This window comes from Phocoena sinus, chromosome 5 (assembly GCF_008692025.1).
Source record: "Phocoena sinus isolate mPhoSin1 chromosome 5, mPhoSin1.pri, whole genome shotgun sequence".
Lineage (NCBI taxonomy): Eukaryota > Metazoa > Chordata > Mammalia > Artiodactyla > Phocoenidae > Phocoena > Phocoena sinus.
This window is the reverse complement of record NC_045767.1, coordinates 72,229,055-72,246,407: the sequence shown is the minus strand read 5'-3', so window position 1 is coordinate 72,246,407 and position 17,353 is coordinate 72,229,055. Positions and strand designations below refer to the sequence as shown.

At 37.6% G+C, this 17,353-nt stretch overlaps 1 protein-coding gene across 3 annotated transcripts in view; it reads left to right on the top strand.

The window, feature by feature from the left end:
* Window positions 1–17,353, top strand: part of TXK (TXK tyrosine kinase) — a 62,918-nt gene that overhangs the window by 27,008 nt on the left and 18,557 nt on the right. For all 3 annotated transcript variants that reach the window (XM_032632697.1, XM_032632696.1, XM_032632695.1), the window contains 4 exons: window positions 6,285–6,364; window positions 7,302–7,429; window positions 11,979–12,053; window positions 14,777–14,948. In XM_032632697.1, the coding sequence (XP_032488588.1) occupies window positions 6,285–6,364; window positions 7,302–7,429; window positions 11,979–12,053; window positions 14,777–14,948 (455 nt within the window). The remainder of the gene's footprint in view (window positions 1–6,284; window positions 6,365–7,301; window positions 7,430–11,978; window positions 12,054–14,776; window positions 14,949–17,353) is intronic.

The window sequence follows — 17,353 nt, the reverse complement described above, 5'->3', positions numbered from 1 at the left end:
GTTTGTTTTGTGTCCTTTCACAGATATTTACTACATATGCAAGCAAGTACAATATATCAATATTTTCTTGTGTTATTTTTATGCAAATGGTAACATAATTATTATACTTTTCTGTACATTACTTTTTTTCACTTAATAATATATTTTAGGAATCTTTCCACATCAGTATGTAAAGCGTCCTCATTCATTTTACACCTGCATAGTATTTCTTAGCATGAATGTGTCACAATTTATTTTTTTTAATTAATTATTTTTTTTTGGCTGCGTTGGGTCTTCGTTGCGGTGCGCAGGCTTCTCATTGCAGTGGCTTCTCTTGTTGCGGAGCACGGGCTCTAGGTGTGCGGGCTTCAATAGTTGTGGCTCACGAGCTCTAGAGCCTACGCTCAGCAGTCGTGGCACTCAGGCTTAGTTACTCCGCGGCATGTGCGATCTTCCCAGACCAGGGCTCGAACCCGTGTCTCCTGCATTGGCAGGTGGATCCTTAACCACTGCGCCACCAGGGAAGTCCCTGTCACAATTTATTTAACCGATCCTTCATCATAGAAATTTAAGTAGTATATACTTCTTTACTATTAAAACAGTCCTGCCGTAGGTAACCAACACATTTGTCTTCTTTCCATTTATGTGAGAATATTTGTAGGATAAATCACCAAAGGTGGAAATTCTGGGTCAAAGAGAATGCACATTTCCAATTTTGTTAGATATCACAATGCCCTCTATAAGAGTTGTATCAATTTATATATCTGTCTTACATTTAGACATGTAAGAGAGTGCTTATTTTCCCACAACATCTTCAGCAAGCATTTTAATTAAACATTTGGAACTTTGCTCTCTGACATCTCATCTCAGTGTGATTTAATTTGCTTTTCTCTTATTCTGGGAATGTTAAGCAGTTTTTTCTATATTAAAGTCTATATATTTGTATTTCCTTTTCTGTAGCTGTCCATATCCTTTGCAAAATTTTCTGTGGGTTTTTTTGATGCTTCCCTCACAATTTGTAGGACCTAGGTAGCTATATTGAGGAAATTAACTCTTTGTGATATGTGGCAATATTTTCTCCAATTTTTGCTTTGTGTTTTTTTTCTTGCCATGAATAGTATTTGAATTTTTAAGACAAATTTTCGTAAGACTTCAGGGTTTGTGTCAGGTTAGAATTGCCTTGTCCACTCCAAGGTTATAAAAAGAAATTCCCATGTTTCTTGACTACTTTAGTGACTTTATTTTTTATGTATACATGTTTGATCCATTTATAATTTTTCCTGTTATCATGAGGTTTGGATTCAAGTTAATTTTTTTCTTTACCAAGTGTCCTTCTTGTCTGTATTGATTTGAGATGCCACTTTCATCATAAACACAAAAAACTATGTCTGGACTTACTACATGGTTTCATTGATCAGCCTGTCTATTCATGTTCTGCCATTATAATGTTTTTAAACACTGAAGCTTTCTCTGGTGTGGCTAGCCTCCTTTCTTCTTTTTTAGAAACATTCTGGAGACACATATTTTGTCCATATGAACTTCAGAATTACTTTGCCTCATTTAAAAAACTTTCCTCTTGGTTGCATTAAATTTACAGATTAATTTAGAGAAAATTGTTCATGCATTACAGATCAGTGGGGTTTAGGGACCAATTTGTTCCAGGACCCATATATTAAATACTCATATAGAAAAAATTAAAATTAGGTCCCTACATCAAGCAAAAACAGATCTTAGATGGAGTTAAGACCTAATAAGAAAAAGCAAATACTTTTGTATTTTTCAGGATCATTTTAAGGTTTTCTTCATTTAGCCCTTGCACATGGATTTTTAAGTTTATTTTAAGGTATTTTATCTTTTTGTTGCTATTATAAATGGGCTTATCTTGTTATTTTTACTTTTGAAAGCTCTTGATTTCTGTGAATTAGTTTGTAACTGATGACTTAGATGAATTCAAAAAATTTTTGTAGTATTTTTTCAGGCAATTCTCTTGGGTTTCAGGTATGTAATCTTATCAGCAACAAACAGTGATTATTTCAACCCTCTTTTACAATTTTAAATCAGTGTTGCTAATTTCTGCCTCATTTAATTGCACTGGCTAGTATCTCAGAACAGAATTAAATACCAGGGCTGACAGTGGGTATTTCTTTTTTCCTGGTTTTAGTTAGAATGATTTCTACATAAAACATGATGCTGGACTTGGGACTAAAGTAAATAAGGGCTATTGTGTTAAAGAAGTACACATATATTACCATTTTATAAAAAATAAGAAAATCCTGATAATATAAGTTGAAATTGTCAAATGCTTCTTCAACATCTATGGAGTTGTTGATGAGATTTTTCTCCTCAGATCTATTAAATGATGAATCATATTAATAAAATCCCTAATATTAAATTACTTGTGCATTCTTGTATGTAATCCCTCTTGGTCATGGTATATTATTCTTTTATTGTGCTACTGGATTCAGTTTGTTAGGAATTTTTTTTTTTTTTTTTTTGCGGTACGTGGGCCTCTCACTGTTGCGGCTTCTCCCGTTTCGGAGCACAGGCTCCGGATGCGCAGGCCCAGCGGCCATGGCTCACAGGCCCAGCCGCTCCGCGGCATGTGGGATCCTCCCGGACCGGGGCACGAACCAGCGTCCCCTGCATCGGCAGGTGGACTCTCAACCACTGCGCCACCAGGGTAGCCCCTAGTTAGGATTTTTGCATTGATATAAATGAAGACTGGTTAGTTGTTTTCCCTTTTGTACACAATCTTTGCTGTGTTGTTGGTATGGATGTTAAACCACTTTGTATAATTTAGAAGTTTTTCTTCTTTCATATGCTCTGGAATTATTTAATTGATCTATCATTTCTTTAAGATTTAGTAACATCACAAGGTGTAACTATGGTGCTTTTTAATGTTGTAGCTCTTTTAAAACCTTATCCGTGTTTCAGTTCAATTGGTCCAGTAAGATTTCTAGCTTTTCTGGAATCAATTTTGATAAATTTTATGTTTTGCTAGCTAATTACCCATTTTATTCAAGTTTTCAAATGTATTTTATAGAGTCAAGAAGATTCTTTAATTTTTTTCTGGATGCTTGTGACTTATTTTTTAATAGATTCACCCCATTATTTATTGATTAGGTTAAGTAGTAGTTTATCTATTTTATTGTTTTTCCCTAGGCAACCAGACTTTGAATTTAATTACTTGCTGTATTATATTTTTATAATTTATTATTTTCTGCTTTTGTCTTTATTTTTTTAGAATAATGCAATTGATAAGGAAATTTAGTTATTTCTGAGATATACATTTTAAATTAATAACTAGAATTATGACTTATATCGTTATGTCAGAACATATAAGATTTTTAGAAATTTCATGTAATGTCTGAAACATTTATATTAACATATTTCCATACAAATAACCCAAAGAAAGATTGGTATTAGTTGTTTTTTTTTGTACTGCAGGTTCTTATCAGTCATCAATTTTATACACAGCAGTGTATACATGTCAATCCCAATCGCCCAATTCAGCACACCACCACTCCCACCCCACTGTGGTTTTCCCCTCTTGGTGTCCATACGTTTGTTCTCTACATCTGTGTCTCAACTTCTTTCCTGCAAACTGGTTCATCTGTACCATTTTTCTAGGTTCCACATACATGCGTTAATATATGATATTTGTTTTTCTCTTTCTGACTTACTTCATTCTATATGACAGTCTCTAGATCTTTTCTTCTACTTTACTTGGGTTTATTTTATAATTCTTAACCTAACTTCTTGAGTTGGATCTGTTTATTTTGTATTCCTTTCATTTATTGATATAAATAATGAGACTGTGAATTTATTTCTGAGTATTGCCTGACCGATATAACAGAGGTCCTGATATGTAGTGTTTCCTTATTAATTTCTAGATTTTTTCATTTTAATTTGAATTTCCTTTCTTAATTGAAATATGGTTGACACACAATATTATATTAGTTTCAGGTGTACTGCATAGTGATTTGATATTTGCATACATTATGAAATGATCACTGTTAAGTCACCATCTGTCCCTTTACAAAGTTATTACAATATTATTGACCGTATTTCTTATGTTGTATATTACATCCCTGTGGCTTATTTATTTTATAACTGGAGGTTTGTAATGCAGTCCCCTTCACCTATTTCATGCCCCCTCCCAACCCCCTCCCATCTGGCAACCACCCATTTGTTCTCTGTATCTATGAGTCTGTTTTTCTTTTGTTGGCTTGTTTGCTTTGCTTTTTAGATTCCACATATAGGTGACATCATATGGTATCTGTCCTTCTCTGTCTGGCTTATTTCACTTAGCATAACACCCTCTAGGTCCACCCATGTCACAAATCGCAAGATCTCATTCTTTTTTTATGGCTAAGTAATATTCCATTGTATATATATGTACCACATCTTCTTTATCCATTCGTCTGTTGATGGACACTTAGGTTGCTTCCATATCTTGGCTATTGCAAATAGTGCTGCTATGAACATTGGTGTGCATATATCCTTTCAAACTAGTGCTTTCGTTTTCTTTAGGTAAATATCCAGAAGTAGAATTGCTGAATCATATGGTAGTTCTATTTTAAATTTTTTGAGGAATCTACATACTATTTTCCATAGTGGTTGCACCAATTTATAATTCCACCAGTAGTACACAAGTGTTCTCTTTTCTCCACATCCTTGCCAACACTTGTTATTTGTTGTCTTTTTGATGACAGCCATTCTGACAGGTGTGAGGTGATATCTCGTTGTGGTTTTGATTTGCATTTTCCTGATGATTAGTGATGTTGAGCATCTTTTCATGGGTCTGTTGTATATCTTCTTTGGAAAAATGTCTATTCAGGTCCTCTGCCCATTTTTAAATAGAATTGTTTGTTTTTTGATGTTGAGTTGTATGAGTTCTTTGTGTATTTTAGACACTAACCCCTCTTCAGATATATCTTTTGTAAACATCTACTCCCATTCAGTAGGCTGCCTTTTCATTTTGTTGATAGTTTCCTTCACTGTGCAGAAGCTTTGTAGTTTAATATAGTCCTATTTGTTTATTTTTGCTTTTGTTCCCCTTGCCTGAGGAGACAAATCCAAAAAAATGTTGTTAAGACCGATGTCAGAGAGCATACTGCCTGTGTTTTCTTCTAGGACTTTTGTGGTTTCAGGTCTTACATTTAAGTCTTTAATCCATTTTGAGTTTATTCTGGTATATGGTGTGAGAAAGTAACCCAGTTTGATTCTTTTGCATGTAGCTGTCCAGTTTTCCCATTGCAATTTATTGAAAAGGCTGTCTTTTTCCCATTGTATATTCCTGTCTTTTTTTGTCACAGATTATTTGACCATATAAGCGTGGGTTTATTTCTGGGCTCTCTATTCTTTTCAATTGGTTCAAAAATTTGACCAGAAAATGAGGCTTGTTTCTTGGTAAGCATCTGGAAAGAGAAGGAGAAGATGTATTATGTTCATCTTGAGGAGATGCTGTTTGGATCGTGCAGTTCTCAAGCAACCCACCAGCACTTGATAAGTGTAAGCTTTCACGGGTCTGCCAAGATTCTGAGATATTTTCCTCTTCATGAGTGTAAGCACACTTAATAACGGGAAAACTTTTTTTACGGTATCAAACTAAGCCAAACCGTCAACTTTAAGCTTATTTGAAAGCAATTTTCAGCTTTAGTGGAGTTTCCCAAAGAATGTCCATGGGGATCCAATTGATAATGTACCATCAAACTTATTATAATATTCTTCCCTCCTGCCATTTCTCCTTCTGCCTCTCCTGTACCCCTAGAGCAAGCAGAATGGCTGTCCTCGCTCTTCTCTCCAGACTCTCCCAAGTCTATTCTCTTTCCATCCGTATCATGAGCTCTGGTCTCTTTCCATTCCTCATCTTCCCAAATGTATTCCTCTCTGCCTCCTTCACCCCCACTTACCATGTTGTTTCTTTTCCTCTAAAGAACAATCCTGTCAGTCTGTCTCAGAGTTCTTCTTATTCATCAGCTATTTTTATCTATTATCTTGATCAGTAGAACAAAAATAACTAAATGGTGGGGCACAAGGCTGTCAAATGCAGAATTCTTAGAAAAATCAGGAGCAAAGTTTTAAAATACTCATGCATTGCAAATTCTTGTCCCAATTATATTTTATTTTATAGTTATGACATTTAAGTCTATAAAGGGTTTAAGAGATAACATTGTGTGTACTTGAAAAAACAGTATCATCCTTTTATAGTAAATCAGTATAGCTTTGGTTTTCATTATTGAGATGTTTGTCTTTCTTCCTAATAAGGAATAAACTTGTACAATGAATGAATTGTTTTGCAGTCTAAAGAAGGTGCATTTATTGTCAGAGATTCAAGACATTTGGGATGCTACACCATTTCTGTGTTTATAAGAGCTGGGAGGTAAGCAGTTGTGATTTTGATCTCTCTAGAAATAGCAATCCCTGCGACAGTCATTGTTATGGAGACACCATCACATAGAGAATGTAAGTGAGAGCCTAACATAGAAAATTGCTGGCCTGGAACTTGGGACAACTAATTGGTTCAAATTTTATCCCCTAACGAGCTCTGCATGTGACATTGGATAAATTACTTAAACTGTCTCATCTCCTTTTCTCAAGCATCAAGTAAGGAGATTTGATTAGTTGTAGAAGACACTGCTGGTGCGATTCTCTCCTCACCTTGGTTTACCCCTGGGTTACCCTGCAGAGAGCTCTCTTGTACTCAGAAAGCTTCCTGTTTCTTTCTGCCTGAGGATGTTCTCTGGCTGCGGGTTCTTGTGGTCCCCAGGGGTGGACTGGAGGTACCTGAGAGTTAGCTTCCTAGGTGACCCTCCATCCATGAGGAGTGGAGGATAAGCCCTTCAGCTCCTTTGCACTTTAGTGGGAAGACTCTGAGGTATGTTCCACAGACTCTCATCTCTTCCTAGAGGGATTAAGCCCCAGCTGCCCGTAGCAAACCTGCTCATCAATACACCCGATACTGGTTTTCCTCCCTCCTTTGTCTCACATCTCTCACAGTGCATTTATTCATTCATTGAACTGACACTTGATTCAATAAATGCTCATAAGTGTCCATTACGAGCTGTACATTTTTGGACACTAGACTTGTCACCTAGACAACTTGCGCTGAAGTTATGTTTGAATCTAAGACCCCAGTACCATAGCTGAGGAATTTTCCTGGGCTGGGGGTGCAGCTGTTGAATTTAATCCTATCTGCTCTTCAGTGTGTAGTGTTACTAGGATATGAGTTTTAGAGGTGGAGTCCTGTTGCTTAATGATTGACTTGGTTCCAACGTGGTCTTTTGCTTGTTTATGAACTCACATTTTACTGATTGTAGAAGTATGGAGGCTACCATCAAACATTATCAGATTAAAAGGAAGGACTCAGGACAGTGGTACGTGGCTGAAAGACACCTCTTTCAATCAATCCCCGAGTTGATCTGGTATCACCAGCACAACGCAGCTGGTAAGTCAGAAACTTCAGGCTGGGAGAGTCGGGGAGCCAGGCCCCAGAGAGGCAATGTATCTCTGGTCAGACACTTAACAAGACCAAATATCCCTGTAGAAATGTTTAAGAGTCGAAATACAACCTGTCTTCTGTGCAATTCTCCTCCTCATTGATGCGTTTTTGTTTTTTCTAGTCAGGTGGCAAGACGTAGGTTGATTTTTTTTTTTACATTTCTGCCAGGTTGGAAAAATGATAGATGACAAGGAAGCAAAAGGCCATTTAGTCATTATGCATCTGTTCTTGAAATTTACATGGAGCTAAATGTAATAAAATTTCAAATGTCCTAAAGGCTCATTCTTTTTTCTCTTTACCCCTCTAAATTTGCTCTTAACTTTAGAAAGTTGCAATAGAAAATTACCCTTAAATGTCTCATCGTCTGTTCTTTCTTGTATGGAAAACAGAAAATGTTTTACACAGGACACAGTCTTACACAGTTACTATTTGACTTGAATATACCAGAGGCATATTTAACCCCCTTTCCCAGCTGTAATTTGCAATAATGGCTATTTTTGCAAACCTATCATCTATGGAAAGATGTAGAATTCCAGAAAATTCCAACACGATTACAACCACAGCTCTGGTCTTCAGCCCTCGTCCAACCTGTACTGGACTACTCTGAGCCTATGGGGGGAAATCTCCTTACCTCAGTGTTATAGAAGTTGGAACCCACTGTAACTTCCATATTCTTTTGACTTCTTGAAGTACTTGCAGTACTTTTTTTAGATTTTTCTCATGAAAAGTTGTGATGCCCAAACAAATCCCTTTTGGAAAGCGGCCACTTTTCCATTACACTGGTTCTAAATATCAGGAATAAATCCAAGGAAGTTTTTATTCTCTTATGGAGTGAGTCCACTTGGGTATTCCTGATGGTCACTGGGCGTTTGGTTAGAGAGGAAGTGGCAGCATGTCTGAGCGGGGCCAGTGAGGACATATTTGTGGCTAGAGATAGAAACCCTTAGAATCAGGAGTTTTCTTCTTCACACTCTTCTTTCCCCTTCCTTCAAAGAAAAAATTTAAGAAACAGAGTGGTGGTGGTGGTGACGTTAAAAAAAATACCGAGGCAGATCAGGATGTGCTGACCTGAAAAGATGTTAGTGATAAGTTGCTTAGTAAAGAAAAAAAGGTGCAAAACAGTATATTTATAGTCTTACTTTTGAAAAGTCAATATATAGAAATACGTGCATACATAGAAAAATCCTGTTACAGTTTAGGTAATAATTTTTAAACTAATAAGATTATAACAGATTACAAGCTGTTAATGTTTACCTCTGGGGAATGAGACTGGGGGTAAGGGAAACTTATTTTCTGCTTTGTAGATTGTGCTAGGGTTTTAAAAAATTACAATGTATATAAATTATTCTTATAATGTAAGAAATACCACACAGATAACTTTTAAAATTAAAGCTAGATCGAACGATAAAAAAAAGAAAAACAGGGGTTGAGAACTTCTAACTATGGCAGCTGTTTATTAGGGAGAAAAGAAAGTAGAAAAGAGATAAGACAGAGAGAAAGAAGGATGATAAGAGGAAAGGCATGGGACTCAGAAATAGTTGATATTTACTGAAGACTTACTTTGGACCAGACCCTATTTTATGTATATTTATTTATTTAATCTTCAGAGAAATCCAACGAGGTAGATGCTGTTGATGTCTCTATCTTACAGAAGAGGAAACTGAGGCATGAGTTGTGCTCAAGGCACACCGTTAATAAGTATTTGCACTGAGATTTGAATTCACAGAAATCTTTGAAACCATTGGAGCCGTAGAACCTACTGGCTCCAGAGTCTGTGTTTAATGACTGTCATCTCCTCCAGAAAGAGGCAACTTAGATCATTGGAGGATCCAGATGAGGCTGTGAATTGAAACCCATGACTATCCCGTCTACTTTTTGACTTCTGATCAGTTTAGCTCATGACAATCCATCTCTTTACCAGAAGTAATGACAATGCAAAGAGAGTGACAGACTTTTTTTTTTTTTTCTATCAGAGAGACAAACCATCACTAAACCACTGGTAGTAATTCACAGAATAAAAATATTTGGCAAACAAAAACTTTGAAGTTAGAGGAAGGTGTTAGGGTCTTAAGGAAATTCCTATTATGTTCTTTATTTTGATCATGTGTTATAGAGTCCCAACTTCATGAGGGCTCTAACCCCAACTAGGTCTTCAGAGTCACTGGTAAGCATCCTTTCCTGTTTTCTGTTCAAACTTTTACCATTCTCCTCAAGACCCCCTTTCTAGTATTATCCACTGCCCATGAGTAAATTGCCCAACCATCTACTTCATTAAGAAAATTGAAGTCTAAGGGGTACAAACTATTATGTATAAAATAAGTTACAAGGATATATTGTACAACACAGAGAATATAGCCAATGTTTTATAATAACTGTGAATGGAGTACAATCTTTAAAAATTGCGAAACACTACACTACACCCGTAACTTACATAATATTGTACATCAACTATACTTCAATTGCATGATTCTCCTGCCTGGTAGACACAGATACCTGCAATCCCACATGCCCTGAACTTCAATGAGGAAATGGAGCTCTTCATCTTATACCGCTACTTTCCTTCCAAATTTACTCTTCCTGGTGTATCATCATCAGATAATCGTATCATCGTCTTGCCAATTACAGGGGCTGGAAACATGGAAGTCAGAATAGATACATCCATTCTCCTTGCACTTCTCATTAATTTCCAAGTGCAATGAATTTCATGTCCTATATATGTCTCATGAAGGTCCCTGCCTCTCCCTGTGTACTAGTACTGCCCTAATCATTGTTCACTTAGATAATTACAGTGGCCTCTTCACTGGTCTTGTTGCCTTCAAGGTTGACTTCCTCTTATCCATCCTCTATACTGATGCCAGAAGGATGTATCAAAATGTAAATCTGACTACACCACTCCCTTATTTAGGATCTTTCAATGGCTCCCTCCCACCTGCAGGAAGATGGAATGCTCCTTTGCAAAGCATACAAGGCCTTGACCACAACCAGAATATAACCTACCTCTCATGTATAATTTCTTGCCCCTTCTACCTCTCACTCTTTGCTCAAATAGCTCTTCCTGCATCATACCTCTAAGTATCAATATCTCATGCTACTACCTCTGCCTACAATGTGGACTCCTTTTGTCAGATCCATCTCAGGTATCATCTCCTGACAGAAGACTTCTTTGAATCCAACAGTGTGCGAGGTGCTCTTCCTCTGTGTCCCAGAGCACCTTGCGTATCTTCATCACAGAACTTACTCCTTTTACATTGAAATTGCCTCTCTCTGCCTGTCTTCCCTCACTGAGATGGAGCCCCTGTGTGCAGAGTCCTCATTTTCCTCATCTTTGGTCCTCTGGAATCTTTGGGATCTACTTAGAGAAGTGTCTTGCACACAATGGGCACTTAATAATGCTGCTTTCTGTTCTTATGTTGGCCAAGTTTGTTCCTGTCTTCCAGCCTTTGCACATGCTGTTCCATCTGCCTGGAATGCTGTTCCTTCTGATCCTTGTAAGATGGCTACTCATCCATCAATGGCAGCATAGCTGTCGTCTTGTCAGAAAGGCCTTCTGTGGGCACTCATTCTAAAGAAGCTCTATTTCATCTACTCTACTTCATCTGCTTCATCTACTCATCATCTGCTTCTTCTTGTGTGTGCATGTACTTCTTTATTTTCTCTGTTCCCACTGGAATGTAAGCTTCATGAGAGTAGGGACCATCGCTGTCTTACTCACTGCTGTCTCCCACCATCTAGATAATGCTTGGCACAAAGCAGTCTTTCAAGAAATGCTAGTTGAAGAAATAAATAATAAATGTTTGTTGAACAAAAACTGAAATTGACCCTATGGAATACTACATGTGGACCCAATCAAGAGAAGTCTCATTACTCTACCATGCTATTAAAAAATAATAATAAACTACTCTCAAGAGGAGGATGGGGAAATGGGTACACTTAGACACTGTTGGTGGTTGAATGAATTAGTACAAACTTTCTAGACACTCTTTGATCAGGAAGTCACATTTTAAGGAATTTATGCCTGAGGCAATAATTTGAGAGGTGCATACAGATATATGTTCAAAAATATACAGCATATTTTACAATAGTGAAATCTTGGAAATAATATTAAGGTCTATTTATAGTCATTGACACATGTCAATTACATTTTGAGAGTAAAAATCTTGGAGCAAAACATTTACATTTCTGTGAAACATATCAGATGTTTCAAACACGCATAAGGAAATTTTTGTGAAGATGTTCTCCAAAGTGATAACAGTGTATCTCTGGATACTAAGATTTTGTAAGGGACCTTTATTTCATCTTTGTATTTTCTTGGATTCTTTAGTTTCTGTTCAATGAGCATATATTATTTTGTGAAAAGTGTTTTTCTAATGGGAAAAATAAGCAAACAGACTAACTGTAGAATGCTTTTTTGCCAGAGCACTATATTCTAGTATATTTGGCTTTTTCTTTTGTACTAGTAACTAGGACTGAAATGCTGGCTTTTTTTTCTCCCCAGGGCTCATGTCCCGTCTCCGCCACCCAGTTGGGCTGATGGGCAGTTGTTTGCCGGCCACAGCTGGTTTTAGCTATGGTAAAGTATGCACATGTGCTCAAGTAAAAATCAAATCCAGTGAAGAACCTACCCCAAGTTCCCTCTATGTTCTTTAAATTCTCAGCTCTTTTGAGGTAGAGTCTGTCTAGCTACATTTCTCTTCAAAGTTTAAATCTCCCTTCTGAGATGTTTAAATATATGCAGCTCCTAAGGGTATTTAAACTTTGGGGGAAAATGTTTCACTTTTACTTCAAATTTCATTATACATTATTTGGAACCCTTTTGATAAATTCCGGTTCTTTTTATCTGAACGTTTGGGTTGTTGCTCTCTGGTTATGTGGGTGGCTGGGAAATGACTTCTCCCCAAGAGAACCTGCTAAAATGAGTTGCTAAAAGTGTCCTTGTCACCTTTTTCGAATAGAACTTGGACCAAGTTTGATTTGAGCTATTTTCTAGTGAATGTGATAGTTGCACATCTGTGAGAAAAAATAAGAGCCAAAGAATCCTGCTTTCTAATTTGGTGATACTTTATTTCCTTAAATTTATCTCATTAGGGGGACTCAGAATATACTGAAGAAAAAAAGATAACACAATTATTGTGTAGCAGATAAGCAGGACTCAGGGTCGCTGTGAATTGGGATGGAAAGGTGATTTCAGGGTGTTATGGGTGCCTAGATTATTCCTCTGCCCCATAAATACTATATGTTTAAAAAATTCTGTCATTAGCCATCTATCTAAGTTAAACATGGTCGTTTTTTGTTTGTTTGTTTGTTTTTGCGGTACGCGGGCCTCTCACTGTTGTGGTCCCTCCCGCTGCGGAGCACAGGCTCCGGACGCGCAGGCTCAGCGGCCATGGCTCACGGGCCCAGCCGCTCCGCGGCATGTGGGATCTTCCCGGACCGGGGCACGAACCCGTGTCCCCTGCATCGGCAGGCGGACTCTCAACCACTGCGCCACCAGGGAAGCCCAAACATGGTCGTTTTTAATTAAAAAATAAACTTTTCAATTTTTCAATATCCAGAAGAGTGCACAGTTCGTAAGTCTAGAGCCTGAGTAATGTTGTCTGGTTTTGACTACCTTATATAAATGAAATTGGACACCGGGCATCCATGTCTGGCTTCTTTCTTCCATCCTTCCACATGTGAATTCACCCACCATGCTGGGTGTGGTTGGTCCACCTGCACTGCGGTGAACTGCTACATTGCAGGACTACACCGCAATGGATTTGCCCATCCTTCTTCAGGTTGCCTTTCGGGTTCTAACCAATGTTTGGCTTTTCTAAATAATATTATTATGAACATTCTTGTATGCCTTTTGATAACGTTTAACACACACATATGCCCCGACAATGATGGATATATACTTAAAAGTAGAATTGCTGGGTCGTAGAGTATGAACATACTCAGATTTAGTCAGTTTTCTAAAGAATTTATACCAGATTATACTTTAATAAAGAGGGTATGGACGTTTCAGCTGTTCCACATCTTTGCCCTTGCCAATATTTGGTATTCTTGTGGTTTTTGCTTGGTTTGGTTTGGTTTCTGTTTTCATTTTAGCCAATCTGGTGCATGTGTAGTGGTATCTCATTTTGGTTTAAATATGCATTTCCCTGACGACTAATTATGTTGGTCAACTTCTCATAGGTTCAGTGACCATTTGGATATTCTCTTTTGTGAGAGAATACACTATTCAAGTTATTTTTAACCCTTAAAGAATAGGATTATCTGCCTTTTCCTAATCGATTTATTCTTACTTTGAATAGGAATTCTTTGTTGGTTATATGTTTTAAGAAATATTTTCTCCCCGTCTGTGGCTTACCTTTTCATTTTCTTAATGGGGTGTATTTGATAAATAGGATTTTTATGAAATTTAATCTATCAGTATTCTCCTTTATAGTTATATTCTGTTGAACAAATCTATGTCAGTCCCAAGGTCATGAATATATTCTCCCATGTTATTTTAAAAACACACCTACTATTGGGAAGGGGAGTACCTTGCAAAGCCTGGTGGTACAAGGGGTCACTGGCCATTACAATTCTTTTAAATGCGTTATTTTAAAGTTCCAGCAGATGGTGGTGTTGCTGTATAAAAGTGGTTACTAAAAAGTTAAGATTTAATTCTCAGTTTTCCAAAGGGTTATTTTAAAAACAGTTCTTTTTTTCTTGATTTACTTCTGTAGAGTGAGAAATATTCAGTAATGCAAGCATCATTTCAAACATACACTTAGATATAGGTTAGAATCTTAATATTGAAAATATTTATCAGGTGAATTGATTAGACTTTTCGCAAAGGAGAAAGGGCAGGAAAGCCCTTTAGGGGTGGGAGTGGGCAAAGGAACAATAAAAGAAACTGAGATGGGGGACCCCAAATTTTATCTAATCTCACAAGTTTACTCACCAGGATAAAAACAGACTGGGGACATAAATATTTAGGCTCCAGGTCTGGTTTCGGCAGGTTTAGTTTAGAAAGGCACAGAACTGTTTCATCCTGGGTCTCTCTGGAAAGAGAAAGCATGTTTTGATATCCATAATTCCTCTCCAAGTAAGTGAGGTTTGTATTTTTATACTTGAATTCTGGAATTATACTTTTAAGCCACAATAAGAGTATTAAAAATGGTTACAGGTCCTTTCCACTCATTTATAAATTTTTTAAACCTCTCTGAAAAAGAAGAGAATAGGTTGAGAAAATTCCTAAATCTTTTCTAGCTCTAAAAATTTAACATGTTTTTCCTTATTTGTAATGTGGATGTTTTACTTTTCCAGAAAAGTGGGAGATAGATCCATCTGAGTTGGCTTTTGTAAAGGAGATTGGAAGCGGCCAGTTTGGGGTGGTCTATTTAGGCCAGTGGCGAGCACATGTCCAGGTAGCTATCAAGGCCATCAATGAAGGCTCCATGTCTGAAGAGGATTTCATTGAAGAGGCTAAAGTGATGATGTAAGTACATACAATACCCAGATAAGTATCGTACAACATCCTGGTGTCATGGAAAGAACACAGATTTTGGAGTCAGTCACATCTGGATTTGTGTCACAACTCTGCCCAAGCTAGTTGTGGGACCTGGGCAAATTATTTGACCTCTGTGTGACCTGGGTGAGTTATTTCACTTTTCTAAGCCTCAATTTCCTCACCTGTAAAATGGGGATAACAATACCTCACTCACTGGATCAGCGTGTGAACTGAATGAGATAATCTATGAAAATGACAAGTAGGTGTATTCTTTTCAGCTCAATAATAGGTGCTGAATGACTACATTTTTTTCCTTTTCCCAGAAGCAAAAATCTTGATTTTGTCTAAATAGTAATATAAGGATATACTCTTTGCTTTCAGAGAATTCGAGAATCATGAGGTCTAACAGAAGTGGCTCTTTGCAGATCATTGGATGCTGCTCTTAGCTTCTGGGATTTCCCAGATTCAGCCTTTTGCCTCAGTCGAACCTGTGGCTATGGTTTATGTCAGTAACCTGGGCTGGACCAGGACAGGCCAATAATTTGGCACAATTCAAATCAATATTCTTTAAGTACTTGTTGAACATTTACTTAGAGGAAAAGCAATGTGGTAAAAAAGGAAGACTGCAGGTGGCATTACCTAGATTCTGTTTTATTATCCAAAGCGATTTAGTTCTCTTCCAAATTTGCAGACCCCAGTTGACAAAAACAAAAGCAAACCCCCCAAAACCAGTGGTGATTAACTTGATCCATTATTTGAAGGCAGAGCAATGTGTCTCTTGGGCCTCTCAACCCATACTCCAAGTACTATCAAAATATTCTTTCCATCCTCTTAGAATAAAATGAATTCTGAGAGAAGTTAACGATAAACACAACTTTCCAGTGGTATCAGTTTCTCAAAGATGTTCTTGTGCCCCTTGGTTACCCTACTGGCCTTTGCTCCCTGATACTACCTGCATCAGACCATGGTTTTCCTACATCTAAAGGACAGACAAAAATTATATTCCTGTGTATTGGATTAAATAGATACAATAAGAAAAGAACGAAGGGGAGACATATGATTCAGGGAAAGTTGAAGTCGTACTAGAATCCCTATCAAAAAGAAAGAATCAGAATTTAAATCCCCCTTCTGAGATGTTTAAATATATGCATCTAGGGACTTCCCTGGCAGTCCAGTGGTTAAGATTCCACACTCCCAAGGCAGGGAGCACGGGTTTGATCTAAGGGGAACTTAGATCTAAGGGGAATCTAAGGGGAACTAAGATCTAAGATCCCGCATGCCACGGCCAAAAATTAAAATAAATAAATAAATAAACAAACAAATCTATGCATCTCATAAAGGCAGTTTAAACTTTTGGGGAAAAGGTATCACTTTTACTTCAAATATCATAATACATTGTTAGGATCCCTTTTGATAAACTACAGTTCTTTTTATTTGAATGTTTGGGTTGTTGCTCTCTGGTTACTTGAGTGTCTGAGTGGAGTGTGGAGAAGAGAAATAGTTCCTGGCAGTTTATGGAGGCAGGAATGAGGCTACATGCTTATTTTTAAGTCATTTCAGATGGACATAATGTGTTCTTGGGTTTGAGCACAGTTGATTTTTTCTCCTGATTTTTTTTTTTTTTTTTTTTTTTTTTTTTTTTTCAGTACGCAGGCCTCTCGCTGTTGTGGCCTCTCCCGTTGTGGAGCACAGGCTCCAGACGCACAGGCTCAGCGGCCATGGCTCACAGGCCCAGCCGCTCCACGGCATGTGGGATCTTCCCGGACCTGGGCACGAACCCGTGTCCCCTGCATTGGTAGGCGGACTCTCAACCACTGAGCCACCAGGGAAGCCCTTTTCCTGATTTTTTGATAGCGAGGCAGGAAAAGTCCTATTCTAATGTCCTTTTGCAAATACATTCATCTTTAAAAAGTTAAATAGCTGACATACATTGGGCTCTATCTGCCAAGAATATACAGCTTGGCATATTACCTTCCTTTTTGTAAGCATACAGCTTAAATGTCACCTCTACCAGGAGATCTCCCCTGTCTACCCTGTTTAATTGGCAGTCACTCCCCCAAATGCTTTCTGTTGTATCACCTTGTATTAGTTCCATCAAAGCACTTGTCACTACTCCCAAGCTTCACGTGTATTGGTTTGTTTCTCCCCCAGTAGAACGTAAGCTCCATGATAATGGGACCTTATTTATCTCTCTTCTACAACCGGGTGAGTGCTTAAAATAATAGCTAACATGTAGTTGGTGTTCAACAAATATTTGTGGATTATTGAATGAGTTAATGAATCCTCACCACATTTCTATGAGGTAGGTTCTATTAAGACCCCAATTTTAGAGATTGGTTCAAGATAGCGGAGTAGAAGGACGTGTGCTCACTCCCTCTTGCGAGAGCCTCGGA